This window comes from Molothrus ater, chromosome 1, assembly GCF_012460135.2.
Source record: "Molothrus ater isolate BHLD 08-10-18 breed brown headed cowbird chromosome 1, BPBGC_Mater_1.1, whole genome shotgun sequence".
NCBI lineage: Eukaryota > Metazoa > Chordata > Aves > Passeriformes > Icteridae > Molothrus > Molothrus ater.
Genome location: NC_050478.2, coordinates 24007780 through 24027392, shown reverse-complemented (window position 1 = coordinate 24027392; position 19613 = coordinate 24007780). Strand labels below are relative to the sequence as shown.

General features: G+C 39.0%; 1 protein-coding gene across 2 annotated transcripts in view; it reads left to right on the top strand.

The window, feature by feature from the left end:
• CDK6 (cyclin dependent kinase 6) overlaps positions 1-14968 on the top strand; it is a 136814-nt gene extending 121846 nt beyond the window's left edge. For both annotated transcript variants that reach the window (XM_036399818.2, XM_036399826.2), the window contains exon 8: positions 1347-14968. In XM_036399818.2, the coding sequence (XP_036255711.1) occupies positions 1347-1493 (147 nt within the window). In that variant the 3' untranslated portion in view covers positions 1494-14968. The remainder of the gene's footprint in view (positions 1-1346) is intronic.
• Positions 14969-19613: the final 4645 nt, after the last annotated feature.

The following is a 19613-nucleotide window of genomic DNA, read 5'->3' as shown; positions in this document are numbered from 1 at the left end:
CAGTATTGGTCTGATGTGAGTACAAAAATGGATCTACCATTCACGTGCTGTTGTGGACCCAGCATAAAGCAGGAAGTAGACTGTAGTGGCAGATTACATCTGCTAGCCTTTTACTGAATGCTGAAAACTTTATGCTTGGAATTCACCAAGTATTGCCTCTTGCAAATGGCAAGGCTGAACAGAAGCAAAAGAATTGGGCTGGTACAGCTATTTCCATCATTGTTATAGATAAATCAGAAATCCCAGTCCTGAAATTCAGTCTTGAAATGGAATATAGGGAAATGACCTTGCATCAGTTTGCTTTATGCTGTGCTTGTTGAAATCTAGTTATATTTGTTCTTTGGAAGTCTTCTAAAGATCTTGATTCATGTGAGCTAGGTAGAGTGCAATTCTTGAAAGACTTGATGCATCTCTTCAGGAGCTGCTGTCTCTGGCCAAGGTTATCTCAGCAGCAGATGGTCCCTGCAGTGTCCTCATGATGGCAGCTCCCAGCTGCAGAAAGCTGGACTACATCTGGCCATTTGAAATGACAAGGGAGAAACACTGCTATGAGAAAAATCTGTTGTGCTTGTAGACAGCCTGGAAGTGGAAGCTAGACATGGGGCAAGAGTTAGATTCTAGGAAGAAGAAGGAATAATATATGGCCAAGAGCTCAGTGAGTCTGAGGCATGATGGGAGAGGGGGAGGGAGGAAGGAGATTAATATCTGTGCCTAGAAGGTGAAGTAGGAAAGAGATCTGTTCCTGCTAGGAAAAGAGATGATAACTGAGAGCCACAGATGAAAAGGGAGAGTAGAACTGGAAGTCACTGAATTAAATTTCAGGAGTGAAATGATAGTAATTCTGATACAAGAAAAGAAAGTAGGACTAGGAATTGGTTAGACAAGAACAGTACGAAGAATTATTCATGGAGGTGAATGCCATAAAGAACAAGGTATAAACACAAGGCTAGGGTAGAGATTTCAGTGCTGGCTGTACAAAGGCTGGGATACAGATCAGGAAGGAGGGCCATCAAAGTGCAGCTAGGAAGATGAGGGAGAAACTGAACACACAGCATAAGCAGATGAAGGCTGTCCTGTGCATGTGAATTAAAGAAAACCTGTATTCTGTGATTTTATAAATTAGGAATACTTGAATTTTCTAGCATGTAATTTTTGAGGTGGCCATACTCTTATACTGTGACCCTACTGCTTGTTTTAGTATGGATGGGCATTGTGCACCACCTTCTGAGACCCTGTTGTGTCTCATACTGATCATAAGCTGAAGGTGGTATGCATTAATGTATGTATGAATGACAGCACTGTTAACTTACATTGTAGTTAAAACTAACTTCTTTTCATACTTTCAGAAATGCTTAGCGTTCAACCCAGCCAAAAGAATATCTGCATATGTTGCCCTTTCTCACCCATATTTCCATGATCTGGAGAAATTCAAGGAGAATCTGGACTGTCACGTGTCATCCAGCCAAAACTCCAGTGAGGTGAATGCATCATAAGTGCTGACTGAAGATGAACCATAAATGAACAAGACATGTAGCTGACAAGGCCACTGTCCCAAACAAACCACATAGCTGTCCTAGCAAGATCATTATTTGGAGGTTTTATGCACTTATCTTTTATTTTGGGATTGTGATGTGCTTATCCATGGAAATAATCTAGTTTACTTTTATCAGAGCAATGCAAGGGCCAGGGATTTGACCTGCTCCTGTTTGCAGCTTTATGTTTGTTTTGGTTTTGTTTTGTTTATCTACCTGGGAAAACTCCAGACGAAGAGAAGCTGCTGACCAGTTTTGCTGCCGTTTTATCTTTCTAATATTGAATGCTGCCAGTGTTTCATGATCAAGTCACTGCCATCGATTCAATCTCTCTCTCTCTCTAGCTGCTGAAGCATGATTTGGTACTTTATTATTGTTATTCTGTGACATTTAAAGAATGGCATTGAAATACCAGATCTCTGCAACCTGCAGTTAACTGATACATGCGTTAATACATCCAGCTACTGTTCATTCATAGCAGATATGCAGGTGCTTCCCCACTTGAAAACATGGATAAATTAATTTATCATTTTGTTGCTCTATAAAAATAACAGTGATGATGATGATCATAATAAATGTCTCAGCTTTTAGGTTTTTTCATACACAAACGAGTTATTATCTAGCTATGTTTGTGTGCATGTTTCAAAAAGCTGTCCTGTTCTTACTGTCTCAATTTCCAAATGGTCTTTCTGTGTTGAAATGCAGACATGTTCTAGTCCATCATCTAAACCATAATTCCCCCCTGGAAACAGCTGCAAGCATATTTTCTTCATCTCATTCCAAATAATTTTCAGATGTCCAGCTCAAAAGACATGAGCAGAGCCAATGAAAATCAATACAGATTTTCACCTTCAACCTGTTCTCATTGTCAGCCAAAAACAAAAATAGAAAAAATATTTCTGGTTCAGAAGCAGAGAATCCTGTAAGTGTAATAAGCACAGAGAAGTATTTGTGCTGCATTGTACTCTGTATACTGTGCTGCCTTACCTGCAACACCCCCCCAGTGCATCACAAGTGCATGAACATTAATGCTCAAAATCCCTCACATGTCACTTACTAAGCAGGCTTGTTTTCTATGCAGAAATGCATGACCTTCTCTCCTAAACCACCATGTGGGGATACTAGCACATGCCTCTCCACTAAGGTTAACATGCCATTATTGAATGTCAAAATAACTAAGCAATTTACTTGTCTTTATAGCACAGTTATTTTAAATATTGCCTGAAATTTTTATATTTAGTATTTTTACCTTAACTAAAATATATTTTCAGTATTTTGAAAAGAAACTTTTATTTTTTTAATACTGTACTGGGGAAAAAGAAGTATTTTAAATCCATAAAAGCTGTTCCCTAGCTGTTCAGTGCATTTACTTGGGCATGACTTGGGGGAAAATATTGGTCCAATGAGTATAACTGATGCTAAGTGAGGCAGCCAGCTTTGCTTTCTCCTGTGACAGTCCCTTAGGCTTTTCTCTTCCTCATCTCTATTTCATCTTGTCTATGTGGTGAGCCAGCATTATATCTTCATGCTTGGCAGAAGCAGGTCCTTAGCAGTGACTTGGGCAGTGTAACTTTTCCAGCTGTGACAGGGGAACTTGCAGCCATCTCACGGGCGGTCTCTCGCTCCTGTGGCGACCCTCACTGTTAACTCTGTTTCAGGTATCTGCGCTCTCTGGGTCATGGTCTGCTGATAGGATAGTAAGTGGGTCTTACCTGTCTCCTGGATAAAGCTTTTTGTTACTGGTAGACATTTAAATGTGTGATACATGGTTAAATTAAGTCTACTTTAAACAAGCCAGAGTTTAAAAAGGACCGCTTGCATGCTTGCGTGCAGTGGCCTGTGCTTTTCTTTAAGCCCAAAATGAGCCTATGCAAAAAAACTAAGCAGCATGAACAGGCAAGTTGCAAATTAGGCCTGGCAAGAGCATGCACAAATCATCTGCACACAGAGATATCACAGATCTGTAACATCAGAATTTCAGAAGCTCTGTGAGCAGGAAGCTGAAGGCCAAGGAGCTGTCACAGCAGCAGACCTCATCTTGGCCTTGCCTTTGTCATGCTCTTTGTTCCTACACCCAAAGGGAACTGCAGACCTACTGCACTGGTGTTGTCCCAATCCTATTGCTGTACGGGTTAGTGGACCCAAGTGTGAATAATTTTGACAATTCACAGAGTAGGATGGAGCAGAGTGAATTTTTTGCTAGCAATTTTTAAACACTAAGTAGAACAACAAACAGAGACAAAAGTCAGGAGACTCTTGCAACAGTAGTAATTAGAAAAGCTTTTTTACAGAGTTTAGCGCTTTTGAAAACATTCCACATTTTACCTAGCACGTAGCTATCTGTCATCCATACCTTATCAGGGCATTCAGCTGGTGTGGCTTCCCAGCAACTGCTCAGGGAACTCTCCCAGAGCTCTCCACCAACTAATACAGAGTGAAAATGTAGAGAAGGAGATGATATTTTCCAAATTAGGCTTAAAACTCTCAGATAGAAATGTGCATCTGTTCCACATAAGAGTCTGTTCTATTAAGCTTAGCAAAGCTAAAAAGTAGACAATATGGTTGCTGACAATATTATTAGGGTAAAAACAGAAAGGAAGGGAGAGAATACTTAAAGCCAAAGGTTAGTGTTGGCTCAAAAACTAATGAGAATGTGGAAATCACCAGGAATTTAACTACTGGAGCAGTATTTCCCAATCATAGTATCAAAGAGCTAAGCAAGCAGCAGAGAAAAACAGGGGCTGGCTTATGGAGTCAGAGGCAGAGCTTCTGCAACATGGTGCTGTATGTTGTCTAATATAGGAGGATCAGGTTATAAATGAGAGCATTGAGGAGACCAGTTTCAAAGGGCTGCATTAATGGTCACATTCTGGAACATCTTTCCAGTGGGAATGGCAGGAACAAAACCAAGAAATCTAAGAATCTTAGCAGGCTTAGGGAAAATATTTCTCTAATGGGGTCCTTGTGGTAGCAAGGGCCTGGATTCAAAGGACCAACAATTTTTCAAATTACCTCCTTTTCCAAATCTCTTCAGGAAGAAATTCCATTTGACATGCCATAGACTTAATCATATTCCAGTCTTCCCTGCCAAACCATGTGGGGCTTCACTTACACTAGTAAACTGAGAAAGCCTGTTCTCTGGCTGGGCAGAGCACTGTTGTTGGCTAATACCATGCCAGGAATCATATTTATAATTAGACAGCACAGACAGCTGTGGGACTGTGCTCAAACCCATGCCCTTGCTCTTCTTATGTTACTGGTATAGCTCTAATATTTTTGTACCTTTACTCATTACTGCCGTATGGGTAGGATTTAGGAATTGTGTAAGCGAAAAAGAAAGTGCTGTGATGTAAACTCTTTGTACACCTTTAAAGAAGACTTCAGAGTGCAATTCTTCTTAGTGATACCTAAACCTGTATGTGTTCTCTTCTACAGGAGTGGTTCATCAGCAGCTAAAAAATGCTGAATAACAAAAGACGTATTAAGTATAGCTCCTAGAACACCCACAGCCAGGCACTGTGCTCTTCTTAGCAGGGAACAGGGTGTTCTGGGTAATGGAAGGAGAAATTTCTATCTCCCACCAACCTTTTTTTTTTCTTTTTAATCACTACTACATAACTCTGCAGAAAAAAAACAGACCCAATAGCCAAGGAAAAAAATCACCACAAGCAGCTAGTGAAGTGCTAATTGCTGAACCACAGCGATCCATCTGGTGCAGCCCTTTTCTCTTCCCCCGTCCATGCTCACACCAGCCTTCCCATTTGTCTCCTTCAGCTCCCTTATGTAAACAGGTTTCACTGATGCTCACAGGTGCTATTTCCAGCAAGATTCTTCCAAATTTTCCATAGCTGCACATAGTGTCAATGTCCTCTCCATTCCTATTACTAAATCTTGCTTCTTTTAGTCTCACAGTCTAAACCAGTGATGAGACAAGAACTTTGTGCACCTCCTTGCTTAGGCTTAGTTTTGTGTACCCCTGTGTTGCCTTCTGTGTGGTTAGTAAAATTCTAAAAATAGGATTTGTGCATATTTCTATGTAGGTTGTGTCCACGCTCCAGGTTTCTTTCAGCCTATTAGTCGACAATGATCAATAATAGAGCATCTTTCCCTGTTGTTTCTGTTCTAAAACACACCAAAAAACATGAGGGCATCATGTTTGCAAAAAAGTTAAATTTTGGGCTATGTGTACAGAGCATTTTTAATGAAAGGAATCTTTAAATTGCAGTATTTGAACCTCTTCTACATGGGGGAGGGTTTCCAGCATGGTAACTCTTACCTGGTTTTTATACTCAGTGGTTGTTTTGGTGAATAAGAAGAAAATATTGTGCCTTGCTGCTTTTCACAGGTTCGCTCACTGTCTTTGAGTTTTATACATATAATTCTTTCTGCTGTTAGGTATTAGACCAACTTTAATGTGGAAAATAAAGAGAAAACCTGCTGGTTTAGTCTTCTAGCCAGCAAACTAGGAGCACTTACCTGACTCAGAACTGAAAACGCATCAGTTGTCAAATACATACATGAATCAGAAACCACACAGTTCAGTTTTAAAGGCCACATAAATTAATTATGTTCCACATATAAGATACATTTGAATAATGAGGAAGTTTATTCTAAGAACTCTGTTTTATAGAACCACTTGGCTAGTATTTTTCATATACAGTAGGTTCAGGAATAGATTGACTTTTATATACAATGTGAATTAGAAGTTACTAGGCTATTTGAGTGATTTTGTTGTTTTATGCTTGAAGCTTGAATTGATTGCAAGCTTAGGAACGTAACATATTTATTTTATTGCTTCAAAACTGCTTCTAAATATCAAGATCTCTTTTGATTTTAACAGGATTTCACACTTTTTTTTAATGTGTAAATTATGTTCTTGAAATTAGTATGTTAGAAATAGCATTTTTCCGAACTGCATTAGTGGGGGAAAATTTAATAAATTTATTTTTACTTTCACAGAGAGGTGAACTCTTCAATAACTGACTATCAATAAGCTGTACTTTTACTTCCTTTTGATTACTAAGCCTTGAGTATACAGGTTACTTTCAATGAAGAAAAAAATCAGAATCTCTAGAAAATTAAATGGGATTTTATATGTTTAAGCTTCCAAGTTTTATTTCCATATCCATTTTTTTTTATGCAAGTACAGTTCAGATGTACAAAAACATGACTACAATCTTAGCAGTCTAACAGGCTGTACAACTCAAATTGAGGTTTTATTTGTGAGCTGTTTATTTTATTTTATTATCTCTCTGTGTCTTGCAAATCATTAGATAATGGCTGTAATACAATTCTAGTTTCTGGACTAGACTCTGTAACCATCAAATCTCAATAATTTATGTAAAACAGAAAGAGGCTTTCTCATAGATTCTAATTATCTAGGCCATTAAAAGGAGAGAGATGTAGACATACTGACAAATATACTTGTGCCAAGTGTTGTTTCTTCCCTTTCGTCTGAAGCTTAGCAAGTATTGCATACTGATCTGCAATACAGATACAATGTAAGAACCATAAAGACCACTTAAGAGTAGTGTGCACAAATAATATGAAAAATGGCTCATTAGACTCTTTGAGAAACCAGCTGAAAATCATTACTTTAGCTGTAACACTCAAAATCTTGAAACTCATATATTTTTCCATTAAAAAGTATTCCTGAAAAATTATGTGTATGTTTTTAATTCAGTGATAGGCACCCAAACAGAACTGAATCAAATGGGAGCTTGTTCTCAAAAGTGATTTTTCCAGGCTGAATAAATACCATCAGTTCTTCATGTACTCATCAGAAACTAAAATTAACCAGCACCATTCTTAGATGAGCCTTTTGCTTTCTGGGCAGAAAAACCCAGAAAAACTATTGATAAAGTTAGTGGAAAATTTGCTTTGACTTAAAAGTCCTGTGGAAGCTTCTGCAATATTCAGTTTTCCAGCCTTCATTGAAAGACTGTGCAAAACAGCAAAGATAAATCAAAACTCCTTAACCTTATGGTCTTTCCCCCTTCACATTACATATTTTATCTGTTTTGGGATGAATTGATGGGTTTTATCCAGCCCAATGTTAATGAGACTTTTGCAAGGCTAGAGAAAGTAAAAAGAACTTCTGCTATAGTATTTTGATTGTGGGTGGTTGTAGTAGGGCAGATTTTTTTTGTTTCCAGAAAGGATCAGACAAAATATACTGCCTTCTTTGAAAAAGAAAAAAAGAAAAAAGAAAAAAAAAAGCACCCACAAACAGCTGACACTTGGTAAAGATTAGAGAGGAGATTTTTAAGAAACTATTTGGAAAATATTGTCAGGATGACTGAAAAGGAGCATATTTTTGATGTGAGAGATATAAATGCAATCAATGTGTATTAAATATGCATTGAAACTGATACTTTTTCACTGACTTTGCAAAGTTGATAGGGATTTATGGAAGAAAAGCATCCACGTATGAATTTATTCAAACTACCACTTAAATGTTCATTTGCACTAAAGCAACCTGTACTGTTTGAAAGGAGGTGGGAAAACACATCATGTTAAACTTGTGATTTACTTTGGTGTCTACAAGGATGTGTTGTAAAGCTCTCAAGCTCAGTATCCATTTTTGAGCAAGCCGAATTCTCATTCACACTATTCACTTTCTGCGAATCCATCCACATGCCTAAAAAAACCCATGTTTTCTAGTGTTTACATGCATACTTGCTTGCATTGACATGCTCATGTTCAATCCTAACAGGGGAAAGTCTCTGCCACTGAATGGAAAATAAATTTTCACAGACTGACAGATTCCTTTGTACAATTACTCCTAAAGGGTTTAAAATCAATTGTCAGCATTCATTTTATTCCATGTTTCACACGTACATCATGTTATGCTAATTCTCAGCCTTTTTTAAAAAAAAAGTAAAACCCCAGTTCTTTAATGTTAGGATTGATTTTGAGTAGTTAGATGAAGGAGGAAAATTGTGATGTGATGGAAAGAGAAAAAATGGGCAGAGAGCAGGAGAGTTGGCAAGTGAGTTTGACTACATGGAAAAATTATTTATGAACATAGGGGGAAGACTTTTTTCCAGTTCTTTTGTTTTCTCCTGTCACATAAGATGATAAAGCAAGACTCAGGAATGGGATTTTGGTTCCAGATACTTATGCCAACTCAAGTCGTGAGTTACAGTGCACTTCTTCAACATAGCAACAGCTCTATTTATTTTAATTTTGCATAAGCTAGAGCTTTTTCTGGGTAGATATAAAAAAAAGTCTTATGAGACAGCTTGACAGCAGATTAAGCTGTCCACAGAGACAGTGCCTGTAGTTCAGCTGCAGGCACTGGAGAATGTACAGCTCTGCTGCAGGAGAGGCACTGACAGTGTCTATTAGTGTGCAATGTTCTGCATTAGAAGTTGACTCCTGCTGCAAACTGAAAATCCTTTGGTCATCCAAAATGGCATGGTTTTGCACACTTGGATTTTGACAAGGTTACCACATGCAAGTTTTGCTGGATCAGTCCATGGTATCAGTCCAGAACCATCCTGTAAGATGGTTCACCGTCTTACAGGGGCAAGTCTGAGGGTTTAGCAAGTGTGTCTGACACCCAGCATTAATAATAATGCAAAATCATCTGCCATGGGAAAAGAAAAGACTTCTTGTAGGTTGTAGAGTAGGAACAAGCTTTCTGAGCTGCTCTGCCAGCACGAGAGCTACTGTTAACTGTTATTATGCCAGCTCCAAAAATGCAGAATAGAAAGCCTGCATGACACTTTGTTGTGTTCAGTCTATGTGCATGGGTGACAGGGTAAGTGTTGGCACATAGTGGCTAAGTTTGGTCCTTCCATTAAGCATGAGCAACTGGGCTTGGCACAGAGACAAACTTCACAGTTCCAGGGATGGGAAACCTCTAATTCTCCACAGTTCTCTGGCTCTTGTTAAATACATATACTGGTAGACCACTCAGCCATTCAAGCAGTCCTTTCCTTATCCCAGATCATCCTTCTGTGACATTGTGAAGGAAGCCTTGAGGAGGCTATTCGTCAGTAGTTTTCCAGCTTTCCTGCTTTCTCTCACTGCAGCAGCAATTACCTATCATTTGTATCTGACTCTGCTGGTTCTTCCACTACCACTGAAATAGCTGTGAGCTAAATTACTGCCTTGTGACTCCAAGCTTCCAGTCTTGGCCAGCCAGTGATTTGTACTCTAGTTTTGACTTGCTTCTCATTAGAAACAGGGTAGTAGTACAGTAGAATATGGCAAAATGTGTGCTACTTTCACACTTTTTGGTTTAAGCAAAGCAATAAGCTAGAATATATTAGATTGAACATAATGTCCAGTTGATCAGGAAAAACAATTTTGGATTCAGAAGATCATTTACTAAGTACAGAAGATCCCTGAACAACTGTCTGTGATCACATTTTTACAAGAACACACAATGATGCCCCTGTTATAGAAGCTTTTGATGGATACAAGACTAGAAATGCCAGCCTCCAACTGCTTGCCCTCTTTCCCATCACCTTCCCCGAGATGGCTATTCCCAGGAAGAGGATTCCTCCCAGCATTGGGTGGAGCAACTGTGAAACAGTCCCCAGCTCTCAAGATAGGTTGTGTTCATGTAGATAATCAAGCTCATTCCTTCCCTTTTGGCTATGGCAGTGTAAAGTACAGAGCCCTGTACACAAGTACTAGGCACAAACAGACCTTCAACACCAAAATACTCTCCTGAGGGAAAGTCTTCCCTGGATCTAAAGGGGGATAGTATGTTTACTGTTTCTATGACAGTTAACTTCTACTTTTTGCATTTTAAACAGCAGTGATATAAGAACTCCCCTAAGAAAACTCTCCCACTGCACAAAAGGGACGATACTGAATTATAGACATTCTGTGGGAAAAGACAAAATGTTGTATTCCAGGTAGATTATATGTATGTCAAACAGTCATCCTTCATCTGTGATAGAAAATAATCCACCAAACTGGGTTTAAAATGTAGCCTGAGTCTGCAGCATGCTAGTTAAATAAGTGTTTTTCTAGCAAGGCCCAAATCCGCCATGATTTCTTGCAGGGACTTTATTGGAGTCCCTTTTAAGAAAGGTGGCTGTAACCATGGGTACAACAAAATGTACTTCAGAAATTGGATGCTGGCAAGACGTTTGTGGATGTGAGGCTGTAGAAGGTGGCCTAATGTAAGCTCAGGGGGGATGTGCTTGTGTGAAAGTATTGGTTGCCATGCACATTTTGAACTGAAGTTACCTATCAGAATATAATCAAAGGAGTGCAGCATTATGAGATTAGAAGCTTTTTCTCTTTAGATGTCTAGCAACCATGTGGTGTTCCAGCTCTATGTTGTTTTGATTTGATTTATTTCACCTCCCCACTGCCATTCTCCTTCCTATTGTGTGTAGTAAGTTGAAAAGAAAAGCATTACCTTATAGTTTACCATCTCAAAAATGCTGAGTTGGAAGGGACCTATCAGGATCATTGAGTCCAACTCCAAGAATCATACCATGTGCCTAAGAGTATTGTCCAAATGCCTCTTGAACTCTGTCTGAACCAGGCTTGGTGCTGTGACCACTTCCCTGGGGAGTCTGTTCCAGTGCCCAGTCACCCTCTGGGTGAAAAACCTTTTCCTGATATCCAACTTAAACCCTCCCTGGCTCAGCTTTGAGTCCTGTCACTGGTCATGAGTGTGAAGTTGTCTCTGTTTAGTTCCAACAAACAGAATTCAATATCCACAGCATCTGCCTTTCCATTAAGCACTGTTAAAAACCTGTCATTCTCCACAGTGTTCAAAATCTGTGCCAGGAGTTTGAACTCCCTTCCTACAGCCCATTTGGAGTCATAGCAATGTGAGCAAACAAAGTTTACATTATGATGGTGCTTTTTGGTGAGAAGTGAGAGCCAGTTCCAGTTGACACATGGACTGAAAGAGTCTCAAGGACTCTTAGCCAAGCACCATTAATAGGCAAGGCAGTCCCTTCTGCTAGGGAAAGAAATGCATTTTAAAACACTTAAGATGGGGAAAATAAAAAGGTGCCATTTTTTTTCTAATAGAATCTGTTTTCTGCACAATACTGTATCATTTTGGCACTGAAGCCAAGACCATAGATGAACATTGATTCGTTCCTTGCAGTCTTTAATTTCCTTGTAAATTCTTTACAAGCGTTCAGATTAATGTATTTGTGGTCCATTTCATTCCAGTTCATTTAAGTGGTCTATATCTGCCCTTGAATCTCATATGAATTTTATTGTTAATACAATATTTTGCTGCGTTACTTAGAACAGCTTTAAAAGTATAGTGTCTTTGGATGCTCTAGTTAAAGAAAAATTATGCCTTCAAAATGCTGTGTTACAAGTTGGAACTGTATACTTTGGAAGTGATGTTTATATTACAACGCCCAAAGGCATCACAGGGTGCTTTCGTCTGTATGTCTGTCTTCTACTTTCTGTGTTACAGTGTGTATTTGTACTTCCTCACTAACTTGATACTCTTCAGTCTGAAGGCCTAAATCTGCAAAGACATGAATACTGTACCTCAGCTGAGCAGTCTCACAGAGCAGAGAGGGCTTACTCGTGGGAGTGTAGTAGCTCATAAAAAGTATTTGCAGAAAAAGGCTTTCCTCTAGGAACTGACTTTAATTGTGAGGACACATGGTTAATAACAGCACCAAGACAACAGTAAATGGGGTCTGTGTTTATTGCAAATGTGGACACATTTATCTTCAAGTTATTTGATATTATTCTAAATTATTGCTATTATGATTTAGTGTATTATTTTGTATGAAAACACATTAGTCCTGTGAAAGGGTAGTTGCAAAAAAATGTGTTGAGTCTTGCTGCTTTATTGTTTATTTGCATTTAGTATACATTTGGTTGTTGAAGTGAAGCTAGCTTCTTAGAGAGGCAGGAAGATAGGACATCCTGAAAAAATCATAAATACGCGTCATACTGTGCATTGAGTTTTGCAATTAAAGTAGTATATGTGTTCAGATTTAGCAATTTTTATTTTTTAGAGAATTTTTGTTTGTTTTAATATGTAGAGGAATAACTAGATTACTTTGAAATGCTATTGTAGAGCTAATTTTACACATAGTGGGGAGATGTCTGAAAAATTAAAATTAGAAAACATTACATAGGCTGCCTTTGGCTTCAGTTTGTTTGTAGAAGGCCCAGCAAGTATCTGTTGATTTCAGACACTTAAGCCAGGGGTCAAGTTTGTGCAGCATCTTGTAACTGAAGAAAGTTTTCTGCAGTGATAAAGTTGCCCATCTGGACTTGAAGTAAGATTGCTGCCTAAACAAAAGCATAAAGGCAGCATATAGGTGCTGTTTTTTGGGGGGGGGGGTTTGTGCATGGACAATTACGTTAATTAGAGTTGGAGAGTCAAAGTATTTAAAATTATTTAGCATAAGTTACTCTTGTTGTAGTTCCACTCACTACAGTTAAATTAAACCAAGAATTTGGCCTTGTAAGTCTACAAATTTCAGTGTCAGGCAGCTCAGGTCTATATAAAGATACTTAAGCTTAGTAAATCAGCAAGAATACTATATAAATTGTAATGTGTGATAAAAATCTTAACTCTAGTTAACATTATTTCTCTAAAAATCTCTATTCATTGCTTCTGTATACAAAAGTCAGAACTGCACTTCTTAGTGGCATTGGGATGTATGGAGAAAAGCAGGATGCTGGTACAGAAATGTACCAGAAATAAGATTCAGTTCTCAGTGCTCCATGTGTGCCTAATTTACACGTGACAAATCCCACTGAAGTTAACAGGAGTCATATCAAGTTAAGTCTGTTTGTAACTCTCACAAGATACTGGTTTAAGAATCTTCAAGATAAGTTATGTTCTCAAATGGCATTATTAAACTTGTGCTTTCAGGTTTACAGAATACTATGAACAGTGACGACAGCTTCTGAGACACATCCAGAGTAATTTTATTAATTGATATTACACCAGACCAACATTCATTAGCAAATCAAAATCTCTCTCAGTATCTTCATTTCTCAGTATAATTTTATTAAAAAAAAAAAAAAAACAACCAAAAAAAAACCTCAAGAAACAAGACAAAAAATTTTCAGAAAATTAAAACAGCCTCTATGCTGTTTGGATTATTTCTTTTCTCTCTTTTTCCACCTTTTTTGTCATAAAATACCATTTTGCTCTGGAGTTGTCTAGGATTTGCTAATTCAAGGAAAGCATGCAAAGCAGTTTGGAGTACATTTCTTCATTCACCTTAGGGCATATGTTCAGCTGGCGAAAATCAGCATAGTCCTGTTGACTTCTACAGCATTGTATCAGTCTATACCGGTGCAACAGTTGGCATGTCAGGTTTTAGCATTTCAAGTCACTTTACCTACATATGCAGTAGGATTCTGTTTTGCAAGATGGAAAGTTATACAGTGCAAACTGTACTACCTAGACTAGCATTGATATCTATTCACAGGACATGATTTCACTGTATCATTTCATACTTGAAATTCATGACGCTGTTTTAATCAGGGTACAAACATGAAAAGGTGCGTGTGTTACTGTTTCTTTTAAAGGTGCATCATTTTTTTTATTCTGTGTGCTTAATAGTTACTAGTCAGTGTTCTTTACATTCTTTGCATTCAGCATTTAAATCATCTATGTGTGAAATACAGTATCACCTGCAGAGGTACAGAAAAATGTAACAGCGATTTCTTGAATTGTTACTCAAATATACTGGTTTACCTTTTAGTCATCAATATGACATCAAGGGGCTACAGCATGTGAACTGTGGTATATCGAAGTCTTGCACCATTGCTGTACAGGAAATCTTGCAGACTCCTCTTCTTACACAGCTGCTGATTACCATATATGCTTTGGGAAAAAGTATATTTCTGCTGTACAGAATGGCTGGGAAGTAACACAGACACTTTGGAAACTCTAGAGCTCCCTTTGCAAGCTTTCAAACAAAGCCCTTTGATCTAACTGCATGCCTGTTCTGTGTCCCAAATTTCACCCTATGGGGCTTTCTGCTTTAAGAACACCCTCAGCTGGGGCTACTTTATGTTGACTGCATTGAAGTTCATCGGAGCATGCACCTTACCGTATTAACATATTCTTTAGCTTTTACAAGTTTGTAAAGATGGTTGACTGCAAAACTAATGTGTCAATACAGCAGAATTAAATTAAGGCACACAGAAAGTTATCAATAATGTATTATATCAGAATTACAGTCCTTTGGAACTGAACGTTTTGCTGCTGGCAGTGCAAGAAAAGCAAAGTTGTGTATTTATTGTTGGGTGCTGAGGGTTCAGTATGAAAATCAATATAATAAAAATTTTCACAGTGTCTAGTTCTCTTTAATTCCCAAATTATTGAAAAGTAAAAAGGCAAAAAATTAGTTTTGTATTTAAAACTGCTTCACCCTTCTAGCTATATTTTTCTTTTATCTAAAAATGTAAAATGAATACAAATGCAGTAAGTATTGTATATTAAATACAGAAAATTAGCAATGTTGGTTTCTAGTTTTTGTTTCCAAGTGTTTTTCTCAACACCCTGTGTATTCCAGAAAATCAGCAAACACACACAACCAGACACAGAAACATAAGCACATGCACACCCTTTCCAGCACCTTACTATATACCAATTTTATAAAAATCTACCCTCCTTTATCACAATTTCTCATTCCTAGGTATTTTGCCTACCTATGATGAATTCCATTTTAAAAAAATTAAGAGTTTATTTTTTTCTTTCAAAAGCAGAACATTGCTGCAGTTGCTGGGGATGCTGTATGATTTAGCACTGATCTGTTTTTACTGAAATCTTTGTTTTGGTGTAGGCAAATTGTGCTTTAATTCAGCTATAATGGCTCTCATTTGTCCATGAAATACGCTATTTTTCCCAAACATTATTTGATCCAACTGTTGTGCTAAATATGCATGGTGGTTTTGTATTCCTTTAGATTCTGCTATTTTCATCTTCATCTTTTAAAGAGCGGAGCACACTTTATTGATTGACTGTTTTTTCTTGATTGGTTATTGTTGTGGTTTGACACTGGCCAACGGCCAGGCACCCACAAAAGCCATTTGTTTACCCTCTTCTGCTACAGTTGGGCAGAGGAGAGGGAAAAAAAAATCACTAAGGGTTCATGAGTTGAGATAATGACTGGGAGAAAACACTCCAAGGGCAAAACAGGTTCATATTTAAAGGTATAGGGTAGATTTATTATTAACAGAATCAGAGGAGGATAATGAGAAGCAAAATAAGCCTCTAAAACACCTTTTTTCTCCCCCATCCCTCCCTCCTTCCCACCAACAGTGCAGGGAGACAGGGCCGGGGGGGTTTGGTCAGCTTGTCACCAGAGAACTTTTTCTGTTCACTCAGGGAGAGGTCTTTCCTCTGCTATGCCATCGGTTCCCTCCCACTGATGCCTTGAGAGGCTATGTAGAACAGAGGCTAGACAGTGTTAAAGGAAGAAGGTGGGTATTTATTAAAAAGGCCTTCAAAGGATACACCTTGGGCAGTACAAGAGCCTCCCCAAAGGCTACACCCAAGATGGACAATGGATCACACGTTTTCACACTTTTGTACATTTTGGTCCACTTATATATTGGGGTTAATTGTCCAGTTACAGTTTCAAGTTAAGAAGTCCCATCCTCCTAGATTGCTCTCCTCAATTTGCTGTTGTTTGTACTTTTTAGGCCTGAAGGTGCAATAGTGTCTTTGGTTCTCAGGCTGGAAAATGATTGTTTTGTCTAACTAAACTGTGAAGAGAATTTGTTAACACATTATATGAAGTTCAGAGTTATATACTAATGCAGTACAGAATCTGGAAAATATGAAAGCTAAAACTTAAGGCATTACTGTGGGAGACAGTTCTCCATTAACTTCTCCAACATGGCTTCAATCTCACAAACAGCAATCTTCCCAAAACTGTTGCAACATGAGTCCCTCCCACAGACAAAGAGTCTTTTCCAAACTATTGTGGCGTGGGTCACACATCCAAAGGGTGCAATCCTATAAGGATAGGCTGCTCTAGTTTGGAAGCAAGGGCCCTCTCTCTCCATCTGAGTCTCCCACTGGATCACAACTTTCTCTGGCCTCTGCCCACTCTGGTGTGAGTGTTTTTCTCATGGGCTGAGTGGATTTCTGCATCCCCCATGGACCTGATGGGATGCAGAACAGCCTGTGTCACCATGGTCCTCACCAGGGCCTGCTGTGGAATCTCAGCTCCAGCGCTGGGAGCAGCTCCTCCCCTTCTTTTCCCACTGACCTTGGTGCCACCATGTTGTTTTGCCTCACATGTCCTCACTTCCTCACCTTCTCTGACTAGAAGAAAAACTGCTGCCTGTAGGTACCATTGCCAACAAGTTCTACCAGTTCAAAGATTCCTGCAGGATCCTGCAGTGCCGAGAGGTCGATCTCGCGTAGGTTCTGTGCCAGAGAGTTCCTCACTGTGTTTTCACTGCCAGCCAGGCGGCCCTGCCACCCGCCACAGCGCTGGCGCCATTTAACGTCTTCCTTTGTGCCCTTGTGTCTGCAGCACAGCCAGCTTGGGGTGACCAGGCACGCAAGGCTCACTGAGATGGCCCCAGCAGCAGACTTCACCATCCCAGGGAAAAAAATACGCAGCCGTGTTTTGATTTTCTTCTTAAATATGTCATCACAGAGGCATTACCAGCCTCTCTCACTGGGCCAGCAGCATATCCATCTTCAGAGCCATCAGAGATTGGCTGTCTTGGACATAGTGGAAGCTTCTAGCAGGATCTCACAGAAGCCACTTCAGTGGCCCCCCCACTACCAGAAATCAGTCTATGCCAAATCAACACAAACTATAAATGTGACTAGTAACACTTCTGGGTATATAGAAATGATAAAAGTTTATGTTTTGAGTGAAACACAAAATGACTTATCAGCTCATTTGCATTTTTTCTGGTTTTACTTCAACCAAAAAATCCTCATCAAAACACCTTAAATACAGCTTCAGCTGATTGTAATGTTCATTAAGTTCTCTTTAGAGCAGGATACAAGAAGTATCTTCTACTAATGTGGCCTCCAACAGCCACCAGATCCAGGAATCTAAAAACTATCAGCTCAAGCATTCAATGACATGTCAGCTTCTGGATGAAAGCTGACACAGGGACAGACATTACTGCAAAGCTAATCAAACCCTAAAGCTCAAATTTTTAAGGATTTTAAACTTACAATCAAAACTTTGTGCTGCCCTTGGAAACCTGAAGGAACCATGAAACTAACCATTAGTTACGTAAACTGCAGGTGCAACACAGACAAATAAAAAGCTACCTTTACATTACGTGACATTCCAAATTAGTCTTTAAGCACATTATAAGATTATGAGCAGCAGTCCAGACAGACACAAAGTGAACTGCAGTGAGGCCAGAGTCACAAATACCAAATTAGCCACAGCTAATTGTGAAAAAAGGGGAAAATAATGGAAATACGTAACATTACATAAAAGCTACTATAGGGATCTAGATACTGTCTTGTTCTTTATCTCTGAGAGTGCTCACAGCAAGCCACCATAGAAGAAAATCCAGCAGTCTTGACAATTATGGAACAAATTCTTCATATGGGAATTTTCTTCCTGGTCCTCATCTGTGAGAAGGTGAGTTCCTAAGACCCAATTATGGAAAAGAAAATTATAGTAAAAAAAAAAAAATCCTGTAAGCAAAATACTAAGGTAGGAAAAAGTATAAATGTTACTCTTCCCATTACCCACATAAAAGTTATTTCACTCTTTGCCTCAAAATTATCTAATGACACTAGGTGTCACATCTGATAGCACCATAGAAACAAATGTTCATTTAAAAATAATTTTAAATGCATTGTCTTTGTCTATCATTTGCCTGCCATTTACTGAAAAGGGAAAGTAAGATTTTTACAGTATCTGTGTGAGTTCTCATTTTGAACTCATCAGTTGTGTTGCTCCTCCACCTCCCATCCCTTTGATAAACAAGATCATCTTTTAGTCTCCTAGCACACAGAAGTCCTTTCCCTAAGTATTTTCACCCATTTTTAGAAATCTGGTTTGTCTGGCTGGACTTTCAAGCCTTCCCAGCCCAGGGAAGAAAAGCTAATTGGGGTCTAATTAAAATACTGTGGAGTGCCTAGCAGAGGACTTCCTCCTCCCCAGTGCCTGCATAGGGAGGGACCTTGCACCCCTGCTTTCCTGCCATGGTAAATCTTTCTATTTCCCAGGCACCAGGCTCAAAGCCTCACAGCACAAAGTGTGGCATGAATAAGCTCTCTTAGCTCAACTTTGGTCAAAACATGTCTGAAGAGTCATTCTGTCATGGCAGATTTGATGCAGCCCAGGCATTACCTCCCCTGCTTCAGCTGAGCCGAAGCTCCCAGAGTCCCAGAGCCTGACCGCTGTGCCAGTATGGGGACAGACAGACAGCTCTGCTCCAAACCTGGGCCATTCTTGAGCCTCCCACGGCTGCCACAGCACTGGGACAGCCTACACGTGTGCAGTGCCATGGGCCAGCCACCTGAAACGGGTAACTCCAGAATGGTCCAAATCTGAACATGCATTTGGGGCAAGGACTTCTCCATGCTTCACAAAAAGGATATTATAATAGATTTAGTAATACTCCTCATCTTCTGTGCATTTTAATGCAATTAATTTTTTTAGTTTTCAATGCATTTCTCCAGCATTGCAAGGCAGCTCAGGGAGAATTTCTGCCTGGTGTGTTTCCAAAGTAGCCATCCTTGTTTTAGAACATACCAGCTGTTTTCTGAGGAATAAAATTTCCCTTATGCACTACATTGCAATTTTGAGCACTAAATTTAATTTGAAACTGAACAAATTTTACTTGCAAATCAAGGATAGTCACTTTCTTAGTTTTCTTCTAGTTCCTCACAGGCTGCTCTTGGTTTTACTAAGCAATTTTGTATCACAAATTCCTGTGGGCTCACCAATTTTTCCAGCTCTTCCCAAGTATGAAGACAGCAAAGCTATTTCAGTAACAAAACTCATTTGTGCTTGCTATGATTAACATATTAACATGTGATTACTTTCCTCCATTTTTACAAAGCTGTGACTAATGTGCAGTAATGTTTAATGGTAATGCTTTGAGAAAAGGACATTTGAAATTCTGAGTTAACAGATCCCAATAACTCCCGGGCTTGTC